Source organism: Nothobranchius furzeri, chromosome 11, assembly GCF_043380555.1.
Source record: "Nothobranchius furzeri strain GRZ-AD chromosome 11, NfurGRZ-RIMD1, whole genome shotgun sequence".
In the NCBI taxonomy this organism is placed as follows: domain Eukaryota; kingdom Metazoa; phylum Chordata; class Actinopteri; order Cyprinodontiformes; family Nothobranchiidae; genus Nothobranchius; species Nothobranchius furzeri.
The window spans coordinates 68,180,019-68,193,818 of NC_091751.1; the positions used below are offsets into that span (position 1 = coordinate 68,180,019).

The 13,800-nt window shown below is 41.8% G+C and overlaps 1 protein-coding gene across 1 annotated transcript in view; it reads right to left on the reverse strand.

Moving 5' to 3' along the window:
* The window catches only part of scp2a (sterol carrier protein 2a), a 77,237-nt gene that overhangs the window by 15,381 nt on the left and 48,056 nt on the right, over positions 1–13,800 (reverse strand). Inside the window, exon 14 of the mRNA XM_054740435.2 lies at positions 3,785–3,914. Coding sequence (XP_054596410.1) covers positions 3,785–3,914 — 130 coding nt within the window. The remainder of the gene's footprint in view (positions 1–3,784; positions 3,915–13,800) is intronic.

The window sequence follows — 13,800 nt, forward strand, 5'->3', positions numbered from 1 at the left end:
CTGGGAATTAGATGGACAGACGAAAGACCTTCTTACAGCATCACATTAAAGCCAAGAAGGAATCAAAAGAGAATGTCCTGATAGCGGCACACCACACTCTGCACAGCTACAACAGTCATGTTTTATCCAAATAACATCACACAAAGTGCTGCAACACATTCAGAAACAGAGGTTTGTAGTAACGGCTCCATCCTTCTGTTAAGATGGTCTCCTTGGTGTTTGACTCAGGATCTTCACTGAGACCAAACAGTAAAATGTCTAACATAAACCTGACAGCACACTAAATATATGATACATCACTATTCTAGAGGAGGCTCTTTGTTGACATCTCTTTTCATCTTTGCACGAATGTCTGTGTGGCAGTAAAACCCACAAAATGGCCTGCTATCAATACGCCACGTACACTTTCAAGAGAGTTTGTGGGCGAGATGTCCGACATATAAACACTTTATCATCTAAAGACAGGAGGAGGTTTAGAGAGAAGCTAGAAATCTGTGTTGAAGACAAAACTGAGTTTTTTCCAGCAGACACCATGAGGGCCAGGTGCTCTTCTAAAATAAAGTTCACGTATTATTGTATCTTCATTATTTACCATTTTAAATGGCTTTGTTTTCCATCTAAACTGTTTTGATTGTATTTTTTGTTGTGTTTGGAAAACTTAAACAATTATTGATATTTGGGACATGAATCTTGCTGCTAAACTTCAAAGTCCTCCAACTGGGGGACATTAGGGCCCAAAGGGTTGGTGGGCTGGGAGGAAAGGTCTGATGGACCAGATGTGGCTCGCGGGCCGCCAGTTGGGGTTCACCGCAACTCTCTGCTTTGAGGCATCTCACAGAAACTCCTGCATAACTACAGCTGGTATTCCACGGCTCGAGTCATCACCAAGACTCCACTTCACAACATATCACACCGGTCCCCGTCGAGTTGCACTGGCTGCCAGTTGATTCTCATAAACTCTAAATAATTTTGATGCACTTTACCTAACAAACATTCTTCTACCTTATCCCCCACCGCGCACTCTCCGTTCATCTACCAGCGACTCACTGACTACACCACACATTCACTTGTTATCTGCAGGCCTTTGGTCGCTCGGCTCACAAGCCCCCCGACTTTCGAATAAACTCCCATCCTCGGTTCGCTCGGCCACCTCTGTACAACACTAACTCTCCTCTCAAAACCCACTTATTTAGGCAGGTGCATGGCGTACTCTAGGCGATTGTATGTTTTTATGTGATTGTCAGTGCTGAATTCTGTTATTTCAGCTTTGTTATTGAGGCTATAGTTATCTTAGATTTTATTGCTGACTGTTTGATTTTGCACTGCTTGTACGATCTGGCTACTGCTTTTAATTCTGTTGTTCAGCAACTTTAAGGGACTGAAAGGCGCTTACAAATAAAATGTATTGTCATTATTATTATTATTACTGCCATAAGAGCTCTGAGATGATAAATCATTTTTTCCACAAATATGCTGGGGAGACCTTCATTCTTATTTAAAGGCACACTTGACAGTTTTGCTTGCTTTTAGCACCCCCTAGTGTGTCCATGCTGTGCGTTCGTCTTTTTAACACCTTCATAAAACAGCTGAAATGTCTCCTCAGCCTTCATTAGTGTCTAGAGTGGTGATTCCAGGGATCTTCTTTACCTCGCTCACCAAGGCTCTCCTCCCCCAGTAGCTCGGTTTAATCAGAAGGCCTGCTCTAGGAAGGGTTCTGGTCGTCCCAAACGTCTTCCATTTAAGTATTATGGAGGCCACTGGGCTCTTAGGAACATTGAGTGCAGCAGAGATGTTTTTGTAGCCTCGGCCAGATCTGTGCCTCGCCACAATTCTGTCTCTGAGCTCTTCAGGCAGTTCCTTTGACCTCGTGATTCTCATTTGCTCTGACATGCATTATGAGCTGTGAGGTCTTATATAGACAGGTGTTTGGCTTTGCTAATCAAGTCCATATAATATAAAATAATAAATAAATTTAATTTTTTTTTCATTTCTATTTAAATATTGTGTAAATAGAGTGTATGCTCCCTAAGGGTCCATTCTGTTAAAAAGAAAAATCATAAATTTCCTTTGTGAAAATCTTCAGATCAATAAATTATTTACAGTATAGTGATTATCAATAAAGTAAAAAAAATGATACCAGTCTGGAGATTATTGTTTAACTGGACAAAATCTGGGGCGACTGAGATTGCGTCCCATAGCCCTAAAATAAATGATGTTGGTATGAAACTCTCTCCAGTAGCTCAGAGTACACGGCCGACCTATTGTCACCAGCGCGGGGCGAAGTAGAGGCGAGCGGTTGAGGTGAGGATCCAAAATGTAGGCAGGCAGGAATAATTACAAAAGGGGATTTTAATGGAAAGCACACGGGACACTGACACAATGAACGGATGAGGAACTCAGAACTGGGAGGGTTTAAATACAAGAGGAGCTGAGATCTTAAGCGATTGGGAGACGAGAGGCAGATGGGAGCAATTAGGGAAGACACAGGATTGAACAGAGAGTGGGGAGACAGGGCAGATTGTGACAGTGTGACACCTACGCACGATATTAGGAAAACCTGCGATATTCTATTAAAATGATTAATATCGCGATGATGATATTACTTGCGATAAATAAAAACTTAACTGAGGAACAAAAATAAGATGTGAGGAAAGGGAAAAAGAAAATGAACAAGAAAAGGCGATCAGTGGATCCAGGGAAAAGTAGAATCAGCAGAAAGAGCAGAACAAAGCTAACTCAGGTGTTTGCTAACCATCAAAATTAAGTTCCGTCTGTCTCGGGGGCGGGCGTCTGACCTATGAGAACCCACCCAATTGGCCAAATGGGTAAAGAGCTCCATTTTGATTCGTTTAAAAAAACATAATACTTCTGTTTGACTGACAGAATGCATTATGTGTAGCAAACATTTGAGCTGACCATTCATTGCGACATTCATCTGTTCTTTGCGATAAGCATATTGTGCATGCTCATATCGCGATAGCGATATATTTGCGATACATTGTGCAGCCCTAGCGACACCTATGGATTCATCTGTTACAGACTAAGGCTCTCTTTAATTTCTTTGTAAAACTAAAAACAAAAATCTTTGTTGAGAAAAGGACATTTTTGAGATTTAGTCTTTAACTAAAACTGACTAAGACTAAAACTAAGATACCTGCCAAAAACAACACTGCCATCCATTCATCCATTGGCCTAACTATTCATCCATTCATCCTCTTCCACTACTTGAGGAAAATTATTTTAAAATGTATGAAATGATTTAGCTTTAGTTGGAGTAGTCGTACTCACTCAATCGCTCTCAGCACATATCCTTCTGTAGAAATTGTTGAAACTTTAATTGAAAATGTTCTAAAAGTATTTTTTAATAACTAAAAAATATACAAATAATAAATAAAACAGAAAACACAGACCTTACTTCTTTGAGGACTAAAGAAAACAAACAAACTGAAAATTATTTCTAAGCTAATAGCCTCCACTCTCAAAGGAATGAGTATTGCTTTGGCTAGACATTCAATAAAAAACCCATTTTCTGTGTCTTGAAATCCATTACATGTGAAACACACTCACATATGCTGGATGGATTAAAAGTAGTATTTCTGAGGATAACAAGGACTGAATACATCTCCCTTAATTCATTAAGAAGGAAAATCAAGCTTAGAATAAAAAGTGAAGATTTAAATCTTCATAATCAAACTGTGTCAGAAAAACACAGAGCACTGGTTTATTATTATAGTCAACAACTCGACTCAGATTCAGAATGAAATAGCTCCGTCAACATACACACCTGGGTCATTGCTAACAGAACCTTGGCCATTTTTCACATCCACAACCCAGGTTGCCTCTTTCCCACTGGGACCATTCTTCACTTTGAAAGCAAAGACTCCGCCGACCGTCTTGACAAGCTTCTCTCCTTCCTGTAGAAAAAACAGCTTTTATAACCTCTGTGAGACATCGTCTGACTTGCGGTGGGTGTTGGCAGACAGTCGCTGCTCCAACACCACAAATTCACTCATCAATTGTTGCATGAAGAATTAGAGGTGTAGAAAGTAAATCAGTCAAAGACATCACCACGTGGAGCACAGATCTACCCCTGAAAGCATTAGGATGCAGACGTGTTGGTACTTAACATCTATTAAACACTCAACATATGCCAATCATGTTTGTTTCTGTCAACAGATATAAAGGGATTCAAGTAACTGTATTACTACTGCACACTTTACTGTACGGATGGATAAATTACCATCTGATCAGGTCACTCTGCAGGTTAGGGCATCCCTTAAACCAATGTTTAGAGAAACAAAATAGGAACTTGTTCTAAATAAAAAATGCACTTATGCCTACATTATTTAGGCTTTTGGAGTCATTTTTGGTAAAAAAAAAAAAAAAAAAAAAAAACGGACATCGAGACCGCAGGAACCCAAAGAAAGTTCCCTTTGAATTCAGATTTCTAGTCCAGCCATGAGTTGCAACCAGGGCCTGCAGGTTAGATGTCTGTCTGAGATGTTGAGGGGCTCTTAAAAGAGCTGTTGTGTCTGATATCACTTGGAAGCATTGCAGAGGGGCTTTGACCTTGGGGTCAAAAGAGAGGATGGTCTGAAAATGCTTGTTCACCCGATTGGCCTTATCAAGTGAATGGCGAAGACTGAGGAATCAGGAAGTGATTCCTGTATTTATCAACTTTTGTTTATAAACTGTAATGAATTCATTTACATGTTATTTAATGAGCCATAAGACATAAGATTCCATAGTAAATACGAAATCAACCTTATGGATCTGTGGGTACTTTTTAATCAGAAAATTTGAACTTTTTATTGCAGGGATTATGTAACCGCTTCGTATTAACTCAGAGACAACAGAAGAGAGAGTCAAGTTTTAAAAGTTTAAAGATTTATTAAACAAATTAAAACTAGACTAACGTTAACACTAAATGTATGGTGTTACTAAGGTGAAGCGAGACGGAGAATGGTGTGATGTAGAATGTTGTTCAGAACCAGCAAATCCGAAGAAATGATTAGTTCTGATGGGAGTGAAGGTAATGTCTTGAGCTAAGCATTGATTAGGAGTTTCATAAACACATTCGACGCCATGTTGTCGCTCCACACATACCCTTAGAATGAGACCTCTGTACAGATCCAGAATGCCAGGTCCTCGAACCCCTCTTCGGTACCGGAGCCGATGAAACAGCATCAGCAGTACGACAAACTAGTCTTTGGATTGTCTCCAGGTAAAAAGCGACAGTTGGTTGACAGCGTCAGATGGACCCAGAAGGTCAGTGAGTTCAGCTTTTATTCTGAAAGGAACCGTTGCAGCAGGTGGAACAGCAACAGATTTTATCCAGCTTGTCGTTGGTTCTTTAGCTGAAGAGGAAAGTTACGGATTGGCCACTCCGTCAACTTCTCTAGAACACTTTGAACTGGCGTTAGAGATGACGTGGGCATAGTTTTATACTTTGGATGTTTTGGTTTATGGTCGAATGAAAAGTTGACAGATTTACGAAGCACCACCAAAACCACACCTCCGTCAGATCTGGCAGATTCTGATTGGATCAGTAAAAGCAATGTGTCATGTCTTAACGCTACGTGAGATCAGTCCTAGTGGAAACACTTAAAGTCATATTACTTATTATATTCTATAGGATTATAATAAAGTAATTAATATTTTGATTTCACAGATTGGTCACATCGTATTATTGACTAACACTTTGATTAGCTTTATTAAAAATAGAGTTCTTTGATTTATTAAAAGGAGAGAGTCCTTTCTTCATTCTTCTCTTGGGCTGGAAAGGAAGCAGTTTAGAGCAAATGCATGAGACCTTGAGGTCATATCTCATGCAGACTAGTTCTGTGTCAGAGGTGTGTGTGTGGGGGGGGGGGGGGGGATGACTTTTAGGTGGAAAACAGTCATTTCATTCGGTTACAAAACTTAGACAAATGAGAACTTGGCACGTTTAAGAGGAAGTTAAAGACCTCAGAAAGTCACTCCTTCACTCAGATACTAAGAGGTTAACTCTTAGTGTGAAGTGCAAATGTTATAACAGTTATGTGAAGCAAAAATGTTAAGCCTTAATAATAATCTTATTATAATGTGTTGGATAGATTAACATTAAATCAACAGACACTAATCTGGTGTAATTTAAGATCTGAAATGGATCATCACAGGAACAATATTCATTTTAACACATCATTGACTGATGCACACATTATTCAAACACTTTGGGATTTACGCATTTTGTTCATTCAACACATTTGATTATATCAACCTATAAAGTTGTAAAGTCATTTATGAATCAAGGAAGACGAACTTTATGCAGAGAGAAAGTCGTCTTCCACATGACTTTTGTTCCAGCCAAGATAAGGTAGCTAGACTTATTATGGCTCCTTTATCCGCTGACAAGGCCTTGTGCAGTGCTTTTCTTGTTTGGAGGCCAGACAGATGGGATGTTTGTGTCTGCAAATTAAAAAGTTAATTTCTGGTCATTTTTTAAGTAAATATTTGGCCTTTGAGTATGTTACATAGGAAAGTTAAAATGTTTATAACTACATTTATGATGGACCACAACCATACAGTTATGAGCCTGCAGCATGCCCCAGAGGGAGAAATGATGCCTAAAGGAGAGAGATTTAGCTGTGGTGTCACGAGAACCAGCGGAGACGGCAGATATCTCGGTGAGTCAATGATCCTAGCTGCCTAGCTAAAACTTGTGAGCTAACATCACAGTATTGTAGATTGCCATCATGTCCCAGACAACAAAAATTGAATTGGTTAGTCAATATAATATATATTCTTTACAATAATAAACTCTAATGAGCATTTGTACGCTATTTCATACTCGTTAATATCTGTTCTCGTCACATAGCTTAGCACTTTAGAGAGGGAGAGACACCTGTCATCCTATTCAGGGGCAGGCAGCTCGTATCTGGGTCTGACCCAGAAACCAGCTTCCCTGGCCAGCTAGGAATTTTTTAAAGACACCCATCCTCTTCTGGAGGTTGGGGTGGGCGTTTCTGAGCCGGTTTTGACCCAGAAACCAACTTCCCTGGCCCCCTAGGGATTTTTTAAACCCCGCAATCCTCTCCTGGAGGCTGGGGTGGTCGTTTCTGAGCCGGTTTTGACCAAGAAACCAGCTTCCTTGGTCCACTAGGAACTAGAGATGGGTACCTTTGACATTTGAATCGATCTGGTACTAATTCCCGGTACCTAGGAATCGATACCGGTACTTAACGGTACCAATTTTTGATACTTTTGAGTGTTTAATATTTTAATTCTCTTTTATAATTAAATATATATTTTTCTCAATTTATAACCATATTTGATAAATATCACGATAAATAACATACAACTGTTTGTATTTTAACATCGTCCTTGTAGTTTTATAAGCTGATAATTAAACTGAAGCAAACATCTTTACTGTGAACTAAATTTACTGTGTATCTTCATTCCTTTTACCGTCTTTTTCATTTGATTTTTCCTACTGGGAAGTTAGAATTTCCAAGGAGAAAGCGAACGCACCATTAGCTGATAACAACGGTGGCAATGGAAGCTAACATATCAAGCTAACGTTATCTTAAACAGTTCATTTAGCTGCTGGAGCAGATTATAACGATGATGCCTCACACTTAGATCGTTGTCGCTGGTTTAATCTCCACCCAATCACCCGTCGCATTTAGTAAAGTGAAGCCAAACTTTAGAGCGCGTTCATGTTCTTCTAGTCGGAAATTCGGAGTTCCGAGGAGAAAGCGAACGCACCATTAGTGAAACGGAAGCTAACATATCAAGCTAACATTATCTTAAACATTTTATTTACCTAACGGAGCAGATTAAGATGAGGATGTCTCACTTAGATCGTTGTCGCTGGTTTCATCATCACCCAGTTACCCATCACATTTAGTGAAGTGGACCCAAGCTTTAGCGTGCGTTCTTTCTACCATGCTGCTCTGTTTACAACTCGCTCGCAGCGACCGACATAACGCTCTTGCGCATGCGCAGCTGTCTAGGCAAGTTCTCGTTGTGAAGGACGGGTACCGAAACGAGGCACCGTTTCAAATGAAGTGAATCAGTGCTCAGTCGGTACTATGGAATTCAGTCGGTACCTTAAAAAGTACCGAATTCGGTACCCATCCCTACTAGGAACTTTTAAAAGTTGCCCCTCCCTTTCTGGAGCTCAGGGCGGAACTCCCAGAGCTGGTTCCGATTCTGATCTGGGCTACAGGAACCTGCACATTCTGGAGGATGGAAGGCACGTTGAACTCCCATCACGTCCCTGGGATTGTATTCCTCTGGTCTGAAGTGATCTCTACAAATGACCTTGTTTTCAGCACACCATGAACAAAATGTGACCGTGTGAGCATCCTGTCACAATGTCCCGATTGATCATGCGCCCTGGCTATTTGGCCAAGGGGATGTCCCTTTGGCTGACTGGTTAGAGCGTATGACTCTCACCCGGGAGTCTGGGGATCGAATCCTGCCCGGGCTCTCGTTTATCTACCTTGCCACAAAAAGATATTTTCTTAGTGGCCTAGTGGTAGAGTGTCCGCCCTGAGACTGGGAGATCGGGCTTCAAATCCTGGTCGGGTCATACCAAAGACTTCAATAATGGAACCCAATGCCTCCCTGCTTGACACTCAGCTTTAAGGGGTTAGATTGGGGGGTTAAACCCAAGCCCTCATAATCCTGGGACGAACATGAAGCCAACACGGAAGTGGCAAAAATTGTAGTTCTATCCACTAGGGGCTGGCAGCAGAAGTGAGCAAATCCTCATTGACTCATGTTAAAAATGCCAATTTCACAGCAGAAATAAACATGTTTACAGCCTGGTTAAAAAAAGCATTTTAGGTTTAATAGATCTAGTTTACACTCATGACAACTGAGGGGGTGAATTGTTTAGTAACTCTTCTGTTTAAGTGTAAGTAGATGCTTTAAATACTGAATAATTAATGAGCGTCAGAGCCACATGACATCAGCGCTAGCTCCAGGGAAAAGCCTCAGCCTGGGCCTCACATAGATAGATGTTGGCCATTTCGACGCCGAACCTTAGCTATGTCCTCTGTGTGCGTGTTTGGATGTTAATCATGGAAGTATTTGGACAAAGAGGACAAGCTGTGGTTATTGACTACACTAACAGATCATCCAAGCAGTTTCTGCTTCTTTTTATCAGTAGGTTAAAATATATTTCTGTTCTTTATTCTGCTGGCTGAATGGGGTAAATGCTGTGCCATTTAACTGCTTGGTCAAACATGTTAGTGGGGCTGCTGGCAGGATAAGAAACTTGAGCGGGTGCCCGGCTTCTCCTGTTTCCTGCCCGGGAACAGTTGTTAGAGCAGGCGGCTGGCTGTTCCCCTTTCCCGGGGCAGCTGGGATGCTAGGACCAGCTTTGGTGCGAGGCTGTATTCATGCTGGTCTCTTGTGGATTTCTGAGAGGGACCACAGACTCACTGCAGCTCTTTTAGTTGATCCTGCTTCACCTTTAAGTCGCTCAACTGCATCTTTCTCGCAATGTTTGCCGGTTGAACCAGGTAAAATTTGTTTACCATAACACTGCTGGGTCTAAGATGGGCTGAAATATAATGTGTTGGTGTGGCTGCTGGGTAAAAAATACTAGAGCTACATATGTGACCAAAGATTGCGGAGGCTATTGGGCTTCGCTGTTCTGCCACTGTCGACGGTCCACAGCTGCAGGTCAGCGCTCCCCACGGGGATGGATCAAATGTGGAGATGAATTTCACCAGTGTGTGATGACTAATGGGACTTTAACTTTCTTATTTGGAAACCTGTGCACTCGATGTCCAGACACACTACAGCCTCTACAAACACAATAGTTTACCTTATTTTTTAATGAACAAAATACAAAGTGAACACAAACACTGACTTGATAACACGTCTGAGCTTGAGGCAGGACTAGAAAAAGTCAGAAGTTAAGATTATTTTTAAGCGTTTTTAGAAGCTTTGCTGAAAAAGGCCAATTTTTACTCAAAATAAGGGCCGTTGTGCATTGCAAAAAACATACCCACAATTAGGGATGTCAAGAATCAGTCATCGGAAATCGGTCCTGATCACGTGGTTTCAGACACAGACTCTGCGTTCAAATTACAGGAGAGCTAAAAGGAATCGGGTTCTTCTCAAAAGGTTGTCAGGCTCCCCTGAAGCTCTCAACTTACACACCCAGAGGGACCCCGAGAAAAGATCCAATTGTAGCGTACCAAAGGTTAAGTTTTTCATCAAAATGAGCAGAAATTAACTTTTAATTTGCAGCCACAAACTGCGTCACACATCCAGGGACGCATCACATCTGTCTGGCCCCCAAGAAGTAAAAGAGGGATATGAGACGTGCAACGGACCAAGTGTAGGAGCCAAGAGCTGTGTTCGCGTACGTGATGTGCTACATCCTGTTTCAGCCGAGTTTTGAGATCAGTTCCAGTAAGACTAAGGCCCGGTCCACATGTAGCCGGGGATCTGCCAAAACGTAGATATTTGTCTACGTTTTGGCCTGTCATCCACACGAAAACGGAGTTTTTTCACACGAAAACGGATCTTTTTAAAAACTCCGGCCAAAGTGAAGATCTGCGTTTTCTCCGTTTTGGGTGTCTGCGTGTGGACGGACAAAACCGGAGTTTTAAGGTCCGCAACGTCACTTTCCGCGACAAAAAAATGCTGACATCACGTGTGCGACCTATGTTTACACTAGCCGACAGCATGGAAGCCCTCGGAGCTGCGCTCTGTCACTACCCGATCCATCAATTGTCCAAGCGCTTTTTGCTTGTTTGTTTTTGCAAGCGGAATTACTGCTCCTTGCGGAAGACCACAGACGAAGGACGAGGTTAAGAACGGGGGAAGTACTGCCACCTACAGGTCTGGCATGTCCTTAACAATGTATTTATCCGGGTACGTGTGGACTAGGCCTAATATTTATCTGAATGGTTATCTGAAAGTCAAGAGCAGCAGATGCATCCTGTTTTGTAGGTTTTACTGGGAAGCAGTTTTAATTCATGTGTATATGAAAGACCCATTACCTAAGCTATGCAAGACTGACGTCAGCAAAGTGTACAAGTGGTCTCTCGTTTTGATGTGAGGGGTGGCTTTTACGAGGAGGGTCTGCCGAAAGCTCAGCATCTTGCTGTCCTAGACAACTTGGTTGTATCAAACTGTAAAATTAAAGCCCCGCGCTGTTTGACGGACAAACTTTGCTAATTCTCTTTGTGTCTTGTTAAAATCCAAAGAACCACACAAGGAAGCCATAATATCTTTGCTCAAGGCCTCATGGAGAGACTCCTGCACGTTCACTCTGAATAAAGTTCATCTTCCATGAATCATTAATGACTTTACAACTTTATAGGTTGAAATAATCAAATGTGTTGAATAAACAAGACGTTTAAATCCTAAAATGTTTGAATAATCTGTGCATTTAATCAAGGATGTGTTAAAATGGAATATTTTCCTGCAATGGTTCATTTCAGATCTTAAACTCGACTATATAAGTATTTGTTAATCGATCAGTATACTCATACGTCATGAGATTAAAATAAAGGTTTTAACTTTCACTTCACATGAATGTTTAAAACATTCTCACTTCACACTAAGAGTTAACCCCTCTAAGTGTGTGAGTGAAGGCGTGATTTTCTGAGGTATTTTTGGTAATACCCTTTAAACGTGTCAAATCCTGACTTGTACAAGTTTATAAATAAGGTGATAAAACGGAATTATTTCCTGATCGAGTCAGTTTCCAGCTGACTCCGACTCCAGCCAAACCGGTGAACAAGCATTTGAAACCATCCTCTCTTTTGACCTCAAGGTGAAAGCTTCTCTGCAACGCTTGTGAGTGATTACAGACACAACGGCTCTTTTAAGAGCCTCCGAACAGCCTTCGACGCAAAACAGACACTCCAGCTTCCTGCCGTTACCTGAAGCTTACCCAGACTAGAGAGTGGTATTCTGAGCTCTGATACCAGTGGTCCATGCCATCGACGGTGTCTATCTTGACCTCCTGACCCACTGGATTGCTTGGGGATATTCACAAAAGGGTGTGTAGACCGGCACAAATTGCGTCAGATGGTGTTTTTATTTTGCTTATAAAACTCTACGGCCAACTTGATTTTACAACCCAGACTCCACAAACTCGCTCAGATAGTTAAAGAAGAAGAAGAAAGCATCATTTCTATAGCGCCTCTCAAGATAAAAATCACGAGGCGCTTCACAAAAACAAAAAATGTAAAAACATAAAAAAGCATTTAGAAAATGTTTAAAAATGTATTTAAAATGAGCAAAAATAGACAATTGTGATTAAAAAATGTTACGAGAGAGAGAGAGAGAGAACAGGAAAGAGGGAAATCAGTGGATCCTGAGGAAGGTGGAATAGGTGGGGAGAGCAGAATAAAGAGAGAGAGGTGAAGAAGGTCATACAAAAGCCAGCTTGAACAGGTGAGTCTTCAGTTGCTTTTTAAAGGAGACCACTGAGTCCACTGATCTCAGGCTCAGGGGGAGAGAGGTCCAGAGTCTGGGGGCCACAGCAGCAGATGATCTGTCACCTTTGGTCTTTAGCCTGGTGCTGCACAACCAGTAGGCTTTGGTCACTGGACCTCAGGGACCTGCTGGGGGTGTAGGGACTAAGAAGATCACCAATGTAAGATGGTGCTTGTCCATGTAAGGCCCTATAGACCAGAACCAGGATCTTGAAATGAACCCTGAAGTTGACTGGCAGCCAGTGAAGCTGGAGGAGAAGCGGGGTGATGTGGGTGTGTTTGGAGGACTTGGTCAGAAGCCGAGCACAGGCGTTCTGAACCACCTGTAGACGGTTCAGGGAGGTTCTGCTCAGACACGTGAAAAGAGAGTTACAGTAGTCTAAGCGTGAGGAGATGAAGGTGTGGAGAACTGTCTCAAGTTCAGAGCGGGACAGAATGGGACTCAGCTTAGCAACGTTCCTGAGATGGAAGAAGGAAGAGCGAACAAGAGAACTGACATGAGAATCCAGGGTGAGAGCTGGGTCAAAGGTCACGCCAAGATTCCTGACAGAAGGTTTGGTGTGAGAAGCAAGCTGACCAAGAGAGTCTCTGACTTTGGGAACCAGCTTGTCTGGGGCACAGATGAGGATCTCAGTCTTATCTTCATTCAGCTGAAGAAAGCTCCCACCATCCAGGTTTTGATAGAGTCTAAGGGGCATTATGGAAGTGTGACAGCCAAAACATGTGTAGAAATAATAAATGTCTTCTTCATACATTCTCCTGCAATGCCCTGGTCCTGTAGAATGAGCCCTGGCATTTTTACTGTGATTGCCTGTTTTTCTGTAAAATCACAGAAAAAGAGAGATGCTCGGGTCGAGCAGGCTGCTTCATGCGCGTTCACGCTCAGGCATCGCCCGTAGCATTTGCTATCCGTAGCTTTAGCAGCAGAGAGAGAGGCAGTGCCACTTTGTCGCTGTTCCTAACGCCTAGTGACAAAGCTAGCTACATTTCTGAGGACCCTTAGCTACTTTCTGTAGAACTTTCTTCTAGATATTTCCTGCTAATTAGCAACAAAATAGCCATTTTCACTCCGAACCGTTCTTTGAACGTTGTTTCAGCTGTCATCAAGGATATAAATGTTACAGATACAAACATCACTGGTGCTTTAGCTCACCTAGTAAGACATCGGACTCTCATGCAGAAGACCTGGGTTTGATTCTGGGTGTGAACATAGTTTATTTAGAGTCTCTTTTTTACATTAATGGTATATTTTTTACAGTAAGATGTCCAAATTTTTATTTGAGACTTGCCGAACGGCATTGAATTCACAGATAAAAAGATGTGGGTTCAACTTTCATTTTGGAACAAT